The following is a 14,592-nucleotide window of genomic DNA, read 5'->3' as shown; positions in this document are numbered from 1 at the left end:
ATCGACATACAGCAGAAGGTAGGCGCATGAACTGTTGCGACAGTCGCGTGAACTGTTGCGACAGTACACAAATAGTGAAGTGTCGGACTTGCATTCTCTGAACCCCATGGTAGTAATGTGAGATGCAAAACGCTTGTACCAAGCACGTGGTGCCTGCTTGAGACCGAGTGCTTTGTTGAGACGACACACGTGGGTGGGGCGAGATGGATCGACAAATCCGGGAGGTTGCTCGCAGTAGACAGTTTCAGAGAGATCGCCATGTAAGAAGGCATTTTTCACATCAAGCTGGTGGATTGGCCATGATCGTGAGAGAGCAATACTGAGAACTGTTCGAACAGTGGCTGGTTTGACAACTGGGCTAAAAGTCTCGTCAAAGTCGATGCCAGCCTGCTGGTGAAACCCACGAACAACCCACCGTGCTTTGTATCGCTCAAGAGAGCCATCAGACTTGAGTTTCTGTTTGTATATCCACTTACCAGAAATAACATTAGTGAACGGGGGGCGGGGCACAACATTCCAAGTATTGTTTTTAATTAAAGCAGTATATTCCTCAATCATGGCGTTTCGCCAGTTTTGGTCAAGAAGAGCTTGGCGATAGTTGGTGGGAATGGAAGAGGTAGAGGACGCAACGAGAGAGAAATGGACTTTGGGTTTGTGGATGCCCACTTTACTGCGAGTCACCATAGGGTGAGAAGGGGGAGGTGGGGGAGGTGTGGGAGTAGGGGAAGGAGATGTGGAAGTAGAAGAAGGGGTTGCGAGCTGGCCGTGGTCGAGAGGTGGTGCTGCAAAAGAAGCAGGTGTTGGCTGTCTTATAGGACTGTTGGACGAACTGTTGGAAGAGGGTGGTTCACTGTTGAAACAGTTGGATGAACTGTTGCAACAGTTAGACGAAGTTTGGGGGAGGAGGAACAGGGATGGTGTGTTTTCGTCCAAGGCAGAAGGAGGAAGTGTGTTTTTGGGGGGAGTAGACTCTGCAAAAGGAAAGTTAGTTTCGTCGAAGGTAACATGACGAGAAATTCTGATTTGGTCAGTGGATCTATCAAGGCAACGATAGCCTTTGTGAGAGGAAGGGTGACCGAGATAGACACAAGGAGTAGAACGGGGGGCGAGTTTATGTGTTGTGGTGGCGGTGAGGTTGGGATAACAGAGACAACCGAATACTCGAAGATGAGAGTATGTAGGTTTGATGAGGTAAAGAGCTTCGTGAGGAGTTCGGTTTTGTGTGGTTTTGGTAGGTAAGATATTGAGTAGGTGTGTGGCCATATGAAGGGCTTCGACCCAATAAGTAGGAGGAAGATGAGCTTGAAAGATGAGGGATCGAATCATGTTAGTTATAGTGCGGAACATTCGTTCTGCGTGTCCGTTTTGAGGGGAGGTGTGGGGACACGAAAAACGATTTAGGATGCCGTGTTTAGTGAAGTAGTTTTGAAAATCCGCATTTTTTAATTCACGACCATTATCACTTTGTAAGGCTTTCAGGGGATGTTGGAATTGAGTTTTGAGAAGTGTATGAAAAGTGACAAAGGTTGTAAAAACATCGGATTTATTTCGAAGAGGAAAAGTCCATAAATAATGGGTAAAATCATCAACTAACACAAGATAATATTTGAAACCCGTAAAACTAGAAACAGGAGAAGTCCATAAATCAGCATGAATAATTTGAAATGGGGCAACAGTAGTAGATTTTTGAGGAAAAAATGGTAGAGGAAAATGTTTGCCTAATTGACAGGCATTACAAAGAGACTCCCCATGGTCTTTACTATGGGAAAGAAAAGTGCTAGAAAATAAACGAGACATGACGTGTTTGCCGGGATGGCCTAGACGCCGATGCCAAAGAGTGCGAGATGAAGGTGTTGCGATAGTGAGGAAAGCAGCGGGAGGTGAGGTGGGGGGAGGGATTTTAAATGGATATAGGTCACCGGAGCTATTGCACCTAAAAATCTCGACTCGACTCCGAAGATCCTTCACAGAAAAACCAAACGGGTCAAATTCAACCGAACATGAGTTGTCGCGGGTGAACTTTCGAACAGAGATAAGGTGTTTCACGATATTGGGTGTGACATAGACATTTGTGAGGCGGAAAGGAGTGGTTGGAAGAATTGTGTGGCCTATGTGGGTTATGGGGAGGGTGGAACCATTACCGACGACGACATGTTTGGGGAAATGACTGCCAGGATTAAAAACAAAATTGAAATTACCTGAGTGCGGTGCCATATGAGAGGTCGCCCCGCTGTCCATGAACCACTGTGACTCGGTAGGCTGCTGAAGTGTCACCGTATTTAAACGGTTTGCGAGATCCACCACGTTGGCACTGTTGCAGGAACTGTTGCAACTGTTGATGAAACTGTTAGTGCTGTGGCGTGGTTGTTGCTGCGGATGAACCTGAGTAGGAGCCGAGTGGTCAGTGTAGGCTTGAGCCGCTGTAGTGGATGAGTGGCCTGATGTATTTAGAGCGGATCCTAGCATTGACGGATGTCGGTAAGGTGCGCGCCAGAGTTGAGATGCGCCATGGGCACTATGGTAGCCGTAGTGCTGCATAGGGTGACGGTTAGTGTTGCGACCTCCGCGACGGTTGGATCGGCCACCCCCGTGCTGATAACGCGAAGAACTACCTCTGCGGGAACTGTTGCAGGAACCGTTGCAACTGTTGGATGGACAGTTCGCGTTGGAGGCGTAGAGAACAGCAGCGGTCTGCTCCGGTTCAGCGACTCTTGTTTCTTCCATCTGAAGAAGAGATCGAGTCTGTAGAAAAGTGGGAAGGGGATTCTGAAAGGAGATTAGGTTGGCGACGATCCCGTAATGTTTCGGAAGGCCGTGTAGGGTTTGTAGGACGAGTTGTTTGTCGGAGATTGGATTTCCGACATCGGCCAAGTTGTCCGCCGTGGTTTTGATTATTTGGCAATAATTGTGAATGGAGAGAGCGCCTTTCTTGAGGGACTTGAATTTTTCTTCAAGTTCAATGGCTCGATAATCTTTGTTGTCGGTGAAGAGAGAAGAGATGGCGGTCCATAGGTCACTGGCGGTGGAGGTTTTTGAGAGAACCATGCTGGATAGATCGTCGGAGATGGTGTCGTAGATCCAAGATTGGAGGAGATAGTCGGCGCGTTGCCATTCGTCGGCGGAAATCGAATCCGGTCGGGGTTTTCCATGTAGAAGGTCGGAGAGGCAGAAACGACCGACGATAATTGTGAAAAAGTGGCTCCACTTTTGATAATTAGGATTTTTTAGATCTAGGGTAACGGGGATGAGAGATTTAATATTAGAGATGGCATGAGCAAGGTGAAAAGTATTGAGAGGGACGGTGAAGGGAGAAGAAGCTTCGCCGGCCATGGAGAAGAAGGGGGGCAACGTCTATGAAGAAGAAGAGAAAAAGAGAAGAAGAGAAGAAGATGTGGTGACGGCTAGGTTAACCTAGTGTCTGATATCATATAGGAGAATTAGGTTTTGGAGAAAAGAGAGAATGAATTATCTCTCACGTATATTAATCATATATATAGTTATTATGTAGGAAACCCTAATCCTAACTACACAAGGTAACCTATTATACAAGGTAACTAGAATAAAATAGGAATAATAATAATATACGTAATATATATAATATATACGCTAATATATACATGGCTTTGGTTGATCTATTGGCTGCTGATTTTATGGGGCCAAAATTACAGGGAAGTATTAAACTCCGGGGATCACTATTTCAAATACTAATTTTTGCTTACTTGAATACCAAAAAAATAAAAAATAAATAATTAATTGTAAATTACTTTAATACCCTTAATGAAAATTAAAACCAAAAAATATTACAAATACTATTTTTCTTTCTTAAAAACCAAATAATCAAAAACCTAAAAAAAACATTTCCCTCCTCACTCACAAACCCCCCACCTCCTCCACCTCCTTCTTCTCCCTCCCCAAAAACCCTCCTAAAAAACCCCAAAACAAAAGAAATCAAAACCTTACACAACTTGCAAAATGGCCTCAAATGACAATAGAATGGTAGTTTACGAGCAAGGAGAACCCATTCAGGTATGTATTCATGTATTTTTTGAGCTAAAACATCGATTTTGAATTTTTTTTTTTTTAAACTCGCCATGTATTTTTGACACATACAGGTCGAAAATACCCTTATTTTTCGACATGTATGTGTCGAAAATACCCTTAACTTTCGACGCCTAAGTGTCGAATTATGATGCAATTTTCGACACTTAAGTGTTGAAAATTACCCATATTTTCGACACTTAAGTGTCGAAAATTGCATCATAATTCGACACTTAGGCGTCGAAAGTGAAGGGTATTTTCGACACTTAAGTGTCGAAAATATGGGTAATTTTCGACACTTAAGTGTCGATTTGGTTCCTGTTGCAAATTTACTTGTCTTATATTTTCGACACTTTTGTGTAGATCGATTGCACCCATTCATTTACCACGTCAGAAAAATTCCCAACAAAAGAAGCTTTAATGGCATGGGTTCGTGAAGTATGTAAAAGAATTGGAATGGTGTTAATGATTGGGGGTTCGAGTGACGGGGATAGAGGACGTAGGACACCGTATGTGATTGTTCGTTGTGAGCGTGGGGGCCATTATGTTGGCAAGAAGGTACCAGGTGAAGATGATCAAAGACCGGGAAAAAGGAGCACCGGTTCAAAGAAATGCAATTGTCCGTTTAAATTGAAGGGGACAAGAGAACACAAGGATGATGAAAAGGCTGAGTGGAAATTGGATGTTAGTTGTGGTATTCACAACCACAACTTATTCGAAAACTTGCACGGACACTCTTATGCCGGAAGATTATCAAAGGAGGATGTTTCCTTTGTTCACACTATGAAGAAAGCAATGGTGAAACCAAGGGCAATTCTAAGAGCATTGAAGCAAAAGGACCCGTCTAATGTAACTGGTATGAAGACAGTTTACAATACTATCTCTAAGTTAAATTTCAGTGAATTGGATGGGAGATCTCAATTGCAATCATTGTTCGTCAAGTTGAAAGAAGATGAATACCTCTCGTACCATCGATCGAACGAGTTGAATGCGATTACCGACTTGTTTTGGATCCACCCGAAATGCATTAAGTTGGCACAGTCGTATCCGTACGTATTCGTCATCGATTGCACGTACAAGACCAATCGTTACGGACTCCCATTTCTTGAGATTGTGGGTTTTACTTGTACCAACAAGACGTTCTCAATTGCCTTTGCATACTTGGACCACGAAAAGACAGAAAATTTTGAATGGGTGTTGCGTTGTTTGAAGGAGGCCATGACCAGTTGTCCTCGGCCTAATTGCATTGTAACAGATCGAGATTTGGGTTTAATGAAAGCAGTGGCCAATGTGTATCCATCGAGTCATCACTTGCTGTGTCGGTGGCATGTGAACAAGAATATAGTGGCCAATTGTAAGAAATTGTTCCCAAAGGACATCACCAAATGGAAGCAATTTCAGTCGAGTTTTTCGGCTCTTATTGAAAGAAATACCATAGAGGAGTTCAATGAGGATTGGGAGGATTTGAAAAGAACATTTATCGGTTATCTCCCGGCTATAGAATATGTAGCTAATTCATGGTTGGATCCGTACAAGGAGAGACTTGTATCGGTGTGGACAAATAAGTATACTCATTTTGGAACGTACACTTCTAATAGGGTGGAGGGGGCACACGGACGAATGAAAAGGGATGTGCGTAATTCAACTGGCACATTTGTGGATTTGTATACGAAAGTCCACAATCAAATTGTCGAACAACACAATGACATCAAGGCTTCCTTTGAAGTAAGTAAAAATACTTACGAGCACACTTTCAAAACGTTGATATACAATGATCTTCGTGGAAGTATCTCAAAATACGCTCTGCAACTACTCAAAGTTGAGGTGGACAATGCGAAACTATTGCAACCGAGCGATATGGGTTGTAGTTGCGCCATCCGAACAACCCACAGTCTACCATGTCGCCATGAACTTCATGAGTATGTTGTTGTGAACAAATGTCCTATCCCACTTGAGTTAATAGGCTCGTATTGGAAACACATGAGTATGGAGCCCGTCGCGACCACAGACCAAGTCATCCTACCAACCATCGACGAAGAATTATCGGAATACCAGAAGCTCTTTGAATGTGCCGATCTCGATGCAAAAACTCGATTGCGCAACCATTTGAGACATTTTACCCACCCAGAGAAGACTAACCTTACGGAGCCAAGTGAAAAAGTTGTTAGCAAAGGTCGACCGACAAAAAATAGGAAAGACAAATCAAGCACTCGGGACAAATCACATTTTGAGTATGTGGAGCCAAAGAAAAAAAAATCGAAGCAAGCTAGTTGTTCTCCAAAGGTAAATGTCGCTACTATCGTCTCATTTCATTGAAATTGTATTTTATAATTGTGCTGAGTAATGAAGTGTAATATACTGCAGCTTATACCTGTACTGATGAGATTACGAGGGCACTCGAATGATTCTTTTAACACTATACCAACTCAAGAGTCAGGAAAAAGCACTATACCGACGCAAGAGTCGTTCAAACCATTATTTGAAGATGCAGATGTGGGATTGCCACCAGGTTTGATCGGCAAGAATAAGTACATTGACACGATCCATCCACGATTTCGTATGCACGTTCGAGAAATCATCAATGTCGGTTCAGATGGACACTGTGGATTTCGGGCAGTTGCCTCTATGATGGGATTTGGAGAAGATGAATGGGTTCGAGTGCGAGATGACATGCTACGGGAGTTGACTTCTAATTTTTCCACTTACACGACCATGCACCGTGGCGAAGAAACCGTTAGAAGCATGCAAGCTATTGTGAGTAACTGGGATGTTCCTGCAACTCGTGATCATTGGATGTCTTTTCCAAATATGGGTCATGTAATTGCTTCAACATACAATATTGTGCTTGTCTACTTATCCAAGTATCAGTGTCTCACGTTCCTTCCTCTATCGAGCGATCCAAAGCTTTTCAGCGAGAGAAAAGAGCACGCAATGGCATTCGTCGACAACTGTCACTTCGTGCATGTTGTCTTGAACAAGAATTGTCCAATACCTCCTATCGCCGATTATTGGTACCGATGTCATGATCCTAAAGCTGATGGTTGGAAGCCTGCAGAAATGGATGGTCGGATTACAGCATTTCGAGAACTAATAGGTCAAAATGTTGCCACGCGAGAGAGTTTCGAGATTATTACTATATCAGACAATGGTGATAGTTCTCCGAACAAAACTATGTAAAGTTACTGGTGCTAGTTTCAATGTTATTAAGTGTTGTTTTTTTATTTGAAAAAACTATGTTTTTTTTCTTTTGAAATTAACCCCAAATATATTGCAATGTAACATAAAAAACACGTCTAAGTGTTTTTGGACAAAAAAAAATAAAAATTGCAATTTTTTCAAAAAAAAAAAAACATACAGGTAAAATTCGACAGCTAGCTATCGAATTTCAGATCAAAATTCGACAGCTAGCTGTCGAATTTGATCTGTATGTTTTTTTTTTTTTTTTTTTTAAATTGCAATTTTTATTTTTTTTTGTGAAATTAACCCCAAATATATTGCAATGTAACATGAAAAACACATCTAAGTGTTTTTGGACAAAAAAAAAATAAAAATTGCAATTTAAAAAAAAAAAAAAAAAAAAACATACAGATCAAATTCGACAGCTAGCTGTCGAATTTTGATCTTAAATTCGACAGCTAGCTGTCGAATTTGATCTGTATGTTTTTTTTTTTTTTTTTAAAAAAAATTGCAATTTTCAATTAAAACAACCAAAATCCATATAAACAACCAAAATATTTTCAATTAAAACAACCAAAATCCATATAAAACTAAATTAAAAAACAAGTAAATCAAATAAAATCAATCAAACAACATCCATCTAAAACAATACAAGACTAATCCTGTGTTTTTTTCTTCCTACTAAACACTCGTTTCACAACCGCCTGTGGGGCATCGGACGAGCTCGATGGCGGTGGAATTGGCCCTATCGAGCTACCTGGAGGTGGTGGTGGGGCATCCGACGAACTCGAAGGAGGTGGAAGTGGGGCATCCGGCTCGATCAATCTGACAATATCATTTAGGGTCCCCCACATGACCGTATGAGCGTCGGATGGCGCAAGTCCCCGCACCTCGCTAAGTGTACCCTTCACCAACTCCAAAATTTGTGAAAGTTGGACATCCTTATCTCTACCACCCCCTGGACGAGCTTAATGGTCTCGAGGTCGATCCGCCTGGGGTCGAGGTGGATGGGCTCCATGCCTACTCAGTTGTAACATGCATCTGGGTCGGAACCAATTCATGTAGTCCGGCGAAGTGTCCGCCTCCCCGAGTTCAACTTCAACGGACCTCGACTCCTCGTCCAGACAATACTCCTCCCACCGATCAGAGAATCGTTCGCCGTACGCAACGAAAATTGAGTTCTGGACCGGTCGACCTTTGCTAACTAGAGCTTTGTACATATCTTTTGACATGTATGCACGACCTGGAATGATTTGCACCCGGTTGAACTGCCTCAACACTCTGTCCGGATGATATGCCTCGAAGTGGTCCATGCAACATATCATCCCACTAAACCACGCAGAATCTGGCATCGGGAAACGATCACGAATAGCCGTATACGGTGCCCATAAAACCTAGTAAAATAAATAAAAAATTAGATTTATAAACCTACTTAAGTAGTAATAACAAATTATTAAACTGGTATTTTACCTGATCGGGGATCAAATCATCTAATCGAGATCGCAGGTACGACGCTCGTTCAGGCGTTGAAGTAGTCTTTGACTGAGGCTCCCATCGGCTCGCTAATGGCCCCTCGAATTCCGTCTTCAATGTGCCACCCGCCAAATAAGGAAAGTGCTCGTAAATCCATGACTGAAAGAGCGTCAGCCAGCCAGCCATCGAGTTCGTTGATTTTTGTGAGGCTGAGGAAAGCTCATCGTACAACCGGCAAAGACATGCAGTGCCCCAAGCATACTCGCCGATCCGATCCAAATCAGATACAAGATTTAGATACTCCACGCTTACCATGTTGCCTGTCTTGTCGCACAGTATAGTACACCCGAGCAAAAATAACAAATACGCCCGAATGGCGTATGTCCTCTTCTCCGCACTATCTCTCATGGTCACTTTGCTAAATTTAGCCTTCAACCATTCCAACTTGACCGCTTTCTTCTTGTTAACATCGTCCGGGTACTCACCTAGCAACTCGAACATCAAACTACTGGGGATCGTTTTGGAATCACGGACCAAACGCTCGCAAGATACGGTACGCCCAACAACTGGCAAACCGACCAACGTACTCACATCGTCAAGTGTGATGGTCATCTCTCCAACAGGTAAGTGAAATGTGTTGGTAGCTGGCTGCCATCTCTCTATGAAGGCTCTAAGTAGATGGCCGTCCACTGTGTTGTACGATGCCTGTACAACTGACATTAAACCACATCTTTGTACTACCTCTGTAATGAACGGCGCCGGCTCTCAACCTTTCAAAGTTCCTGTGTGATTTCGTATTCGAAATTCTGAGCCGCGCTCCGAACGATCTGGCCCTCCGTTCACAATATGATAAGCAATGTGCTTATCAAATTTTGTGTACAATTCCGGTATCTCGGGACCTCGGACCGGTTCGATGCTCGAATCACCAACTTCTACAGTCGAAGGTAGAGCCGGCACCGGATTCGTTGACGAAGAACCCTCTCCAGACTTCTTCTTGGTCGTGGTCTTTTTCTTGGTCGTGACTGCTATGCCCTTGCCTCTATCTGATAATTCCTTCCTCTTCTTACGGTTCGAGACAGTCGGAGGTATACGAGGTTCACGTGGTTCTTCCACTGCAAAATAACACACAAATAAAAATTAATATACATAATATAAACACAAGCAAAAAAAAAAAAAAATAAAAAAAAAAATAAAAAAAATTCACAATTCAAATTCGACAGCTTGCTGTCGAAATTTGGAAGAGTTTTCGACAGCAAGCTGTCGAAAATTGGTTGAATTTTCGACAGCTACTTGTCGAAAATTCGATCAATTTTCGACAGCTTGCTGTCGAATTACAAAAATTCCAAATTCAACAATGTCACCATTTTCGACATTTACATGTCGATTTTGGATGAATTTTCGACATCAACCTGTCGAAAATTCATCGAAAATCGACATATACAGGTCGAAAATGGTGAACGAAGAACCGACCCACGAATCTCAAATCAATGCTCAAATCGACTGAAATCAGATGCACCCATTACTAATTAACGATCATTCTAACCTAAAACAACCAAATCCTAATTACCCATATCAAACAATCAAATCTTAAATAAATATTAAAGAAAAAAAAATCGAAACAACTATAACTTACTATTCGAAGACGACGACGGCGACGGCTTTGGGCGACGTTGGGCGGCATTCGGCGGTGTTTGGCGTCGGCGTCCGGCGGCGGCGATGGTTGGAGCGGCGGCGGCGATGGTTGGAGCGGCGGCGGCGGCGTCGGGCGGCGTGGGAGGGGTGGACGTCCGGCGGTTTTTGTGTTTGAATTTTTTTTTTCTTTTCTTTTATTTGGTTTTCAAATAGGTAATTTCAAAGAAAATTGATGTAATTAGTATTTTGTATGAAAGGGTATTTTTGTACTTTTATTTTTATTTTGGTATTAAAGTAAGAAAAAAATTATAAATATGTACTCAATTGTGGTTTTCAACTTGGTAGTATTCAACTAAGCAAAAATTAGTATTCAAAATAGTTGCCCCCTTAAACTCCAAATCAAGTCTTACGTAGCCGTTCTTTTGGGTGCCGGTGTGATGTCACTCATGGCTAAATGGGCTTGATCGATATCTATAGATAATATATTATTTTATTGTGATTTTCTTTTTCTTTTTTTTTTGTTTTGGAATTAAGAAAAAAAAAAAAAAAAGAATGTTGTTTGTTTTCTAGTTTTTCTCAGATATATGTTGTCGATTGTGTGCTGTTCTTGATGTAAATTTTCCTACATATTTCGTTGTCTCCAAAAGCATGTGTGTTTTGCTTGTGGCATACTGAAATTGGAGTTGTTATTTTTCATAGTATCTATAATAATTATTTGTCGTTATGTAATTTGCTATTTACATAATAAATATAAAATATTAACAAGTCATTCAAGGTTTTAAGGTGGCAAAAAACGATTTGTATGTATATAGAGTGTGTAATAGCACACCAAAATCGACGGCCCAACCCAATGGCAAATCTATGTAGTTCCGGATGTTCATATCTCAACATGCCATGAAGTTCGAATTTAGTTCTCTATTAAGATGAAAAAGGACAACAAAGCCCTTAGTCGTGTGTGTGCAGTGCAGGTGCAGTCAGTGGTGATGTTAAATAAAACGAAAAGGAATTCATGAGAAAATCAGTGCTGCAGCAGATGGACAACAACAATCGAGACGACGACGATGATGATGATGATGATGAGGCCGCTCCATTATCCTCCTCCGCACGGGTTGCGGTGGCCCAAATTTGCCAATCGATGCGCTTTAAGGGGGCCCAAAAATCGGCCCTAAAAGTCCTAACCGACGTGGCAACCATGTACTTGAAAGCAATTGCCAAATTAGGAGCGGCCTCCGCCAACTCCAACGGACTGGAGGACTTGGGATCTGTGCAAGGTTTTGCCGGATCCTCTACTCTAAGAGAAACGATCCTTGTACACGTCAGCCGTCATTAACGATTTGATCAAGTTCGTCAACTAGAATGCAATATAAGATGGACCAAAAAGTGAAATTTTTTTCACAACTATTTTCCTCTTTACAGTTAATAAAATATGTGTAAACAAACCCACAGTAATCTTTAAAGATGAAAATACAAGCCAAACACTCTTAGAAACCCGGATTAGATTTTCCATCTAATAGTCAAATTCCTTGTATGCTGAAGTAAATGTACCACAGAAAACACTGTTTTCACATTACTGGTTGATTTTATGACTGGCTAAGAAAATCTAAACACAGTCTCTATCTTGTTTGACTACTCCGAGCACAGATGGATTGCATTGCATGATTGCGCACATCTGCTCCAACGAAAGATATGTATAAGAAGCTAGCAATTCTTCAGCTAGCCGTGTCCAGAGTTTGTGCTTTAATATGTTCAAAAGAATATACAAGTAACATATTATACAGTATTCAATAACAATTATCATTGTTAAGAAAACAAGTGATGTAAATTTGTGCCCACAATATAATTGCTTAGGGATGAAAAAGATTGCAGAAAAGTTGGAAACTCAGTGACGCCTGAGGCTGAGCAGCTCAATATCGAAGATGATTATCCCTAAGGTTGAGCCTTCTCCATTGGCTAGACGTGTTGGATTGAATATTGTAGTGAATAGCCTCTGTCTGTCAAAAAACTGCAAACCAACAAAAGATCAACTAATTATTATCTTGTCGTACAAATGCTCAATAAAAAGAGACCCAAGATAACTCAGTAATCTTAATTCTCAAGTTTTGGCTTAGGTAGTTTTCATGGAACTTAGAAACCTTCAACAAACTTCCTCCTAATTTACATATTTTACAAAAACTCCTCACGTTATGTACTTACTTCTCATTCCCATGTTTCACTTAAGTTTCTCAAATTTTAACCATTTGCTCTATGGTAGTAGTAGTTTATGCAAAATATGTGGGCATCCGACATTATTTCATTTCTCAAATTCGTAGATTAGCAGTAATTGAATTTAACTGCTGGAAATGGTATACGGCATAAACAATTTAACATCAGACAGATCATAAAGCAAATACAAAGTTACTCAAAGATAAAATTACATACATTAGGTGGGATGGGTTCTTGAGATGTATTTTGATATCCTTCAGATGGAGGGATAACAACTCTGCGAATGCCACCTACTTTCATTGATCTCACAGCTGATTCAATTCCAGATATGACCTAATTTATTACATGTACATATAAGTTTGTATGAATGCAGAATATATAATAGCCTACCTTCAGAACATAGATACATAAAACTGAAAAAACATGTATATCTTTCTCAGCGTTGCTCAACTTTAGCTGAACGTATTCAGAAACTTGTCATATTTTCTGCTGTCGAATATGAAAGAAGGCCTTTTTATCTCATCAAAAAATTTGAATTGATCAGTCCATGTACTAGGTATGAGTTCGATAAGGAGATGACAGCTATGATATATTTCAAGAAAGACATGTATGTATGTATGTTACTAGTCTCTTTCAAGTGTTACAACATAGGAATAGCTTCTTCTTCCTTTTGTGTTCAATTCTCTCAAGGTAAATACTGAAGAAAGAAGGACAAATATCAACAAATAAGAAAGAGATGACGCACACTTGACTCCAACTAAATAGAAATACATAATCCTTTTTCCCTAATTCAGCCAAAACATGTGAAATTCAACCTCAGGAACTATATTGGTTGGTTGGCATAAATTACATGTTATATGAACATAAAGCAATCAATCAATCAATCAAACAATGGCAGATGAGTAAACATTGAAGAAAATAAAAGACGAGAGAGAATTACTTTTCCTGAACCAAGAACAAACTCAAAAGGAACCGGTTCTCCATTTGCATCTTTATGATCATAAGTGGAATCGAAGCGCCATCCTTGCTTTGCTGCCAATCTTCCATAGTAGTGTATTATGACCTTTGTTTACCCACCCCAAAAAGCAACAAACATCAAATTACTTCAATTGCAAAGAACAGATTATTAAAAAACAAGTAACGAGGTAGTTGAATAAACCTTGTCGCCGTTCAAGGGAGTTTCCCCATCGCCGATTCGAAGCTCCAAGGCTTTGACACCACCAGAATTTGGGAGATCAACAAAATCTGAAACATACCAACTGCAAATTGAACTGCTGCTACCAAAATTGGATAATCCGATTCCGGTGATTGCAAAGAGCGACAGAGCTCTTCTACTACTTGTTAGAGGTGTCGCCGCTGCAGAGAAGATTTTAGTGGACGGAAGAGATGGGTGGGTAGGGAAATGCAAATTATATGCGTTGCATTGCAATTGAAGCGCCATAATCATGGAAAAACTAGATAACACACTCACAGTCTCACACAGATACGCCCATTTTCATTTCTAAAATTCATATTGGGCCTGAGGCAACATTGTCTATACATTGGGACTTAAAGTATGGCTTATTTGGGTTGGGCCTGAGGCAACATTGAACCCAAAAAAAATGGCTTATTTGGGTTGGGCCTGAGGCAACATTGAACCCAAAAAAAAAACAAAAAACGCCGTCTGTGGGAATCGAACCCACGACCACGTGGTTAAAAGCCACGCGCTCTACCAGCTGAGCTAAGACGGCTGATTATTATTACACTCTTTTCAACATAATTAACGTCATGTTACTTGACTATTAGCTAATTATATAAGTTATAATAATGTTGGGGTGGAGAATATATAAATCGTGTAAGTTGACAGGGCCATTTTAAATGAGACGTGTTATTTACACCCTCAAAATATCTTATTTCACCACCAAATTAAATATTTTTCCAATTTTACACTCTTTTTCTTCTTTTACCTATATTTTTCAATATTTATAAACCATCTACCACTAAACTAATTAAAATATTTATAAAAAAAAAATCCCTCCCTTTTCACGGGAAATCTCACCATGTCCACCGTAAGTGAATAATATTTTTACG

General features: G+C 40.8%; 3 protein-coding genes and 1 non-coding gene across 5 annotated transcripts; 1 reads left to right on the top strand and 3 right to left on the bottom strand.

Annotated features, from left to right (window-relative positions):
* The first annotated feature begins 3,888 nt into the window (after nucleotides 1-3,888).
* LOC105950412 (protein FAR1-RELATED SEQUENCE 5-like) lies at nucleotides 3,889-7,224 on the top strand. The gene is made up of 3 exons (XM_088826714.1): nucleotides 3,889-4,026; nucleotides 4,402-6,321; nucleotides 6,403-7,224. Exons 1-3 carry the CDS (start codon nucleotides 3,973-3,975, stop codon nucleotides 7,213-7,215), a joined length of 2,787 nt encoding a protein of 928 aa, XP_088682840.1. The 5' UTR covers nucleotides 3,889-3,972; the 3' UTR covers nucleotides 7,216-7,224.
* A 647-nt stretch (nucleotides 7,225-7,871) lies between these two features.
* LOC105970681 (protein MAIN-LIKE 1) lies at nucleotides 7,872-9,408 on the bottom strand. The gene is made up of 3 exons (XM_088826712.1): nucleotides 8,686-9,408; nucleotides 8,208-8,609; nucleotides 7,872-8,120 (listed from the first exon to the last, which is right to left on the bottom strand). The coding sequence occupies exons 1-3, from the start codon at nucleotides 9,406-9,408 to the stop codon at nucleotides 7,872-7,874; spliced, it is 1,374 nt and encodes a 457-aa protein (XP_088682838.1).
* A 2,599-nt stretch (nucleotides 9,409-12,007) lies between these two features.
* On the bottom strand, nucleotides 12,008-13,996 carry LOC105967331 (FKBP-like peptidyl-prolyl cis-trans isomerase family protein). 2 transcript variants are annotated; one of them, XM_012991929.2, is made up of 4 exons: nucleotides 13,682-13,996; nucleotides 13,463-13,585; nucleotides 12,739-12,855; nucleotides 12,008-12,322 (listed from the first exon to the last, which is right to left on the bottom strand). In XM_012991929.2, exons 1-4 carry the CDS (start codon nucleotides 13,967-13,969, stop codon nucleotides 12,200-12,202), a joined length of 651 nt encoding a protein of 216 aa, XP_012847383.1. In that variant the 5' UTR covers nucleotides 13,970-13,996; the 3' UTR covers nucleotides 12,008-12,199. The 2 variants fall into 2 exon arrangements, with proteins under 2 accessions (XP_012847383.1, XP_012847384.1); XM_012991930.2 differs by lacking the exon at nucleotides 12,739-12,855.
* A 183-nt stretch (nucleotides 13,997-14,179) lies between these two features.
* Nucleotides 14,180-14,252, bottom strand: TRNAK-UUU (transfer RNA lysine (anticodon UUU)). Its single transcript has one exon. It is a non-coding gene; the product is annotated as a tRNA-Lys (tRNA).
* Nucleotides 14,253-14,592: the final 340 nt, after the last annotated feature.

Source organism: Erythranthe guttata, chromosome 12, assembly GCF_056151865.1.
Source record: "Erythranthe guttata isolate IM_541 chromosome 12, IM_541, whole genome shotgun sequence".
Lineage (NCBI taxonomy): Eukaryota > Viridiplantae > Streptophyta > Magnoliopsida > Lamiales > Phrymaceae > Erythranthe > Erythranthe guttata.
Note: the sequence above shows the minus strand (reverse complement) of the source record. Positions and strands in the feature narration are given on the sequence as shown.

Bases quoted from the DNA above. Each gene is read 5' to 3' on its own strand.
- LOC105950412 (XM_088826714.1), top strand. From the start codon at position 3,973: ATGGCCTCAAATGACAATAGAATGGTAGTTTACGAGCAAGGAGAACCC. The intron at 4,027-4,401 runs GTATGTATTCAT...ACTTTTGTGTAG, and splicing joins AGCAAGGAGAACCCATTCAG to ATCGATTGCACCCATTCATT. The intron at 6,322-6,402 runs GTAAATGTCGCT...AATATACTGCAG, and splicing joins AAGCTAGTTGTTCTCCAAAG to CTTATACCTGTACTGATGAG.
- LOC105970681 (XM_088826712.1), bottom strand. From the start codon at position 9,408: ATGTCAGTTGTACAGGCATCGTACAACACAGTGGACGGCCATCTACTT. The intron at 8,610-8,685 runs GTAAAATACCAG...TTATTTTACTAG, and splicing joins ATGATTTGATCCCCGATCAG to GTTTTATGGGCACCGTATAC. The intron at 8,121-8,207 runs GCGGATCGACCT...GAGTTGGTGAAG, and splicing joins CCCATCCACCTCGACCCCAG to GGTACACTTAGCGAGGTGCG.
- LOC105967331 (XM_012991929.2), bottom strand. From the start codon at position 13,969: ATGATTATGGCGCTTCAATTGCAATGCAACGCATATAATTTGCATTTC. The intron at 13,586-13,681 runs GTTTATTCAACT...GGGTAAACAAAG, and splicing joins CTCCCTTGAACGGCGACAAG to GTCATAATACACTACTATGG. The intron at 12,856-13,462 runs GTAATTCTCTCT...GTAATAAATTAG, and splicing joins TTGTTCTTGGTTCAGGAAAA to GTCATATCTGGAATTGAATC.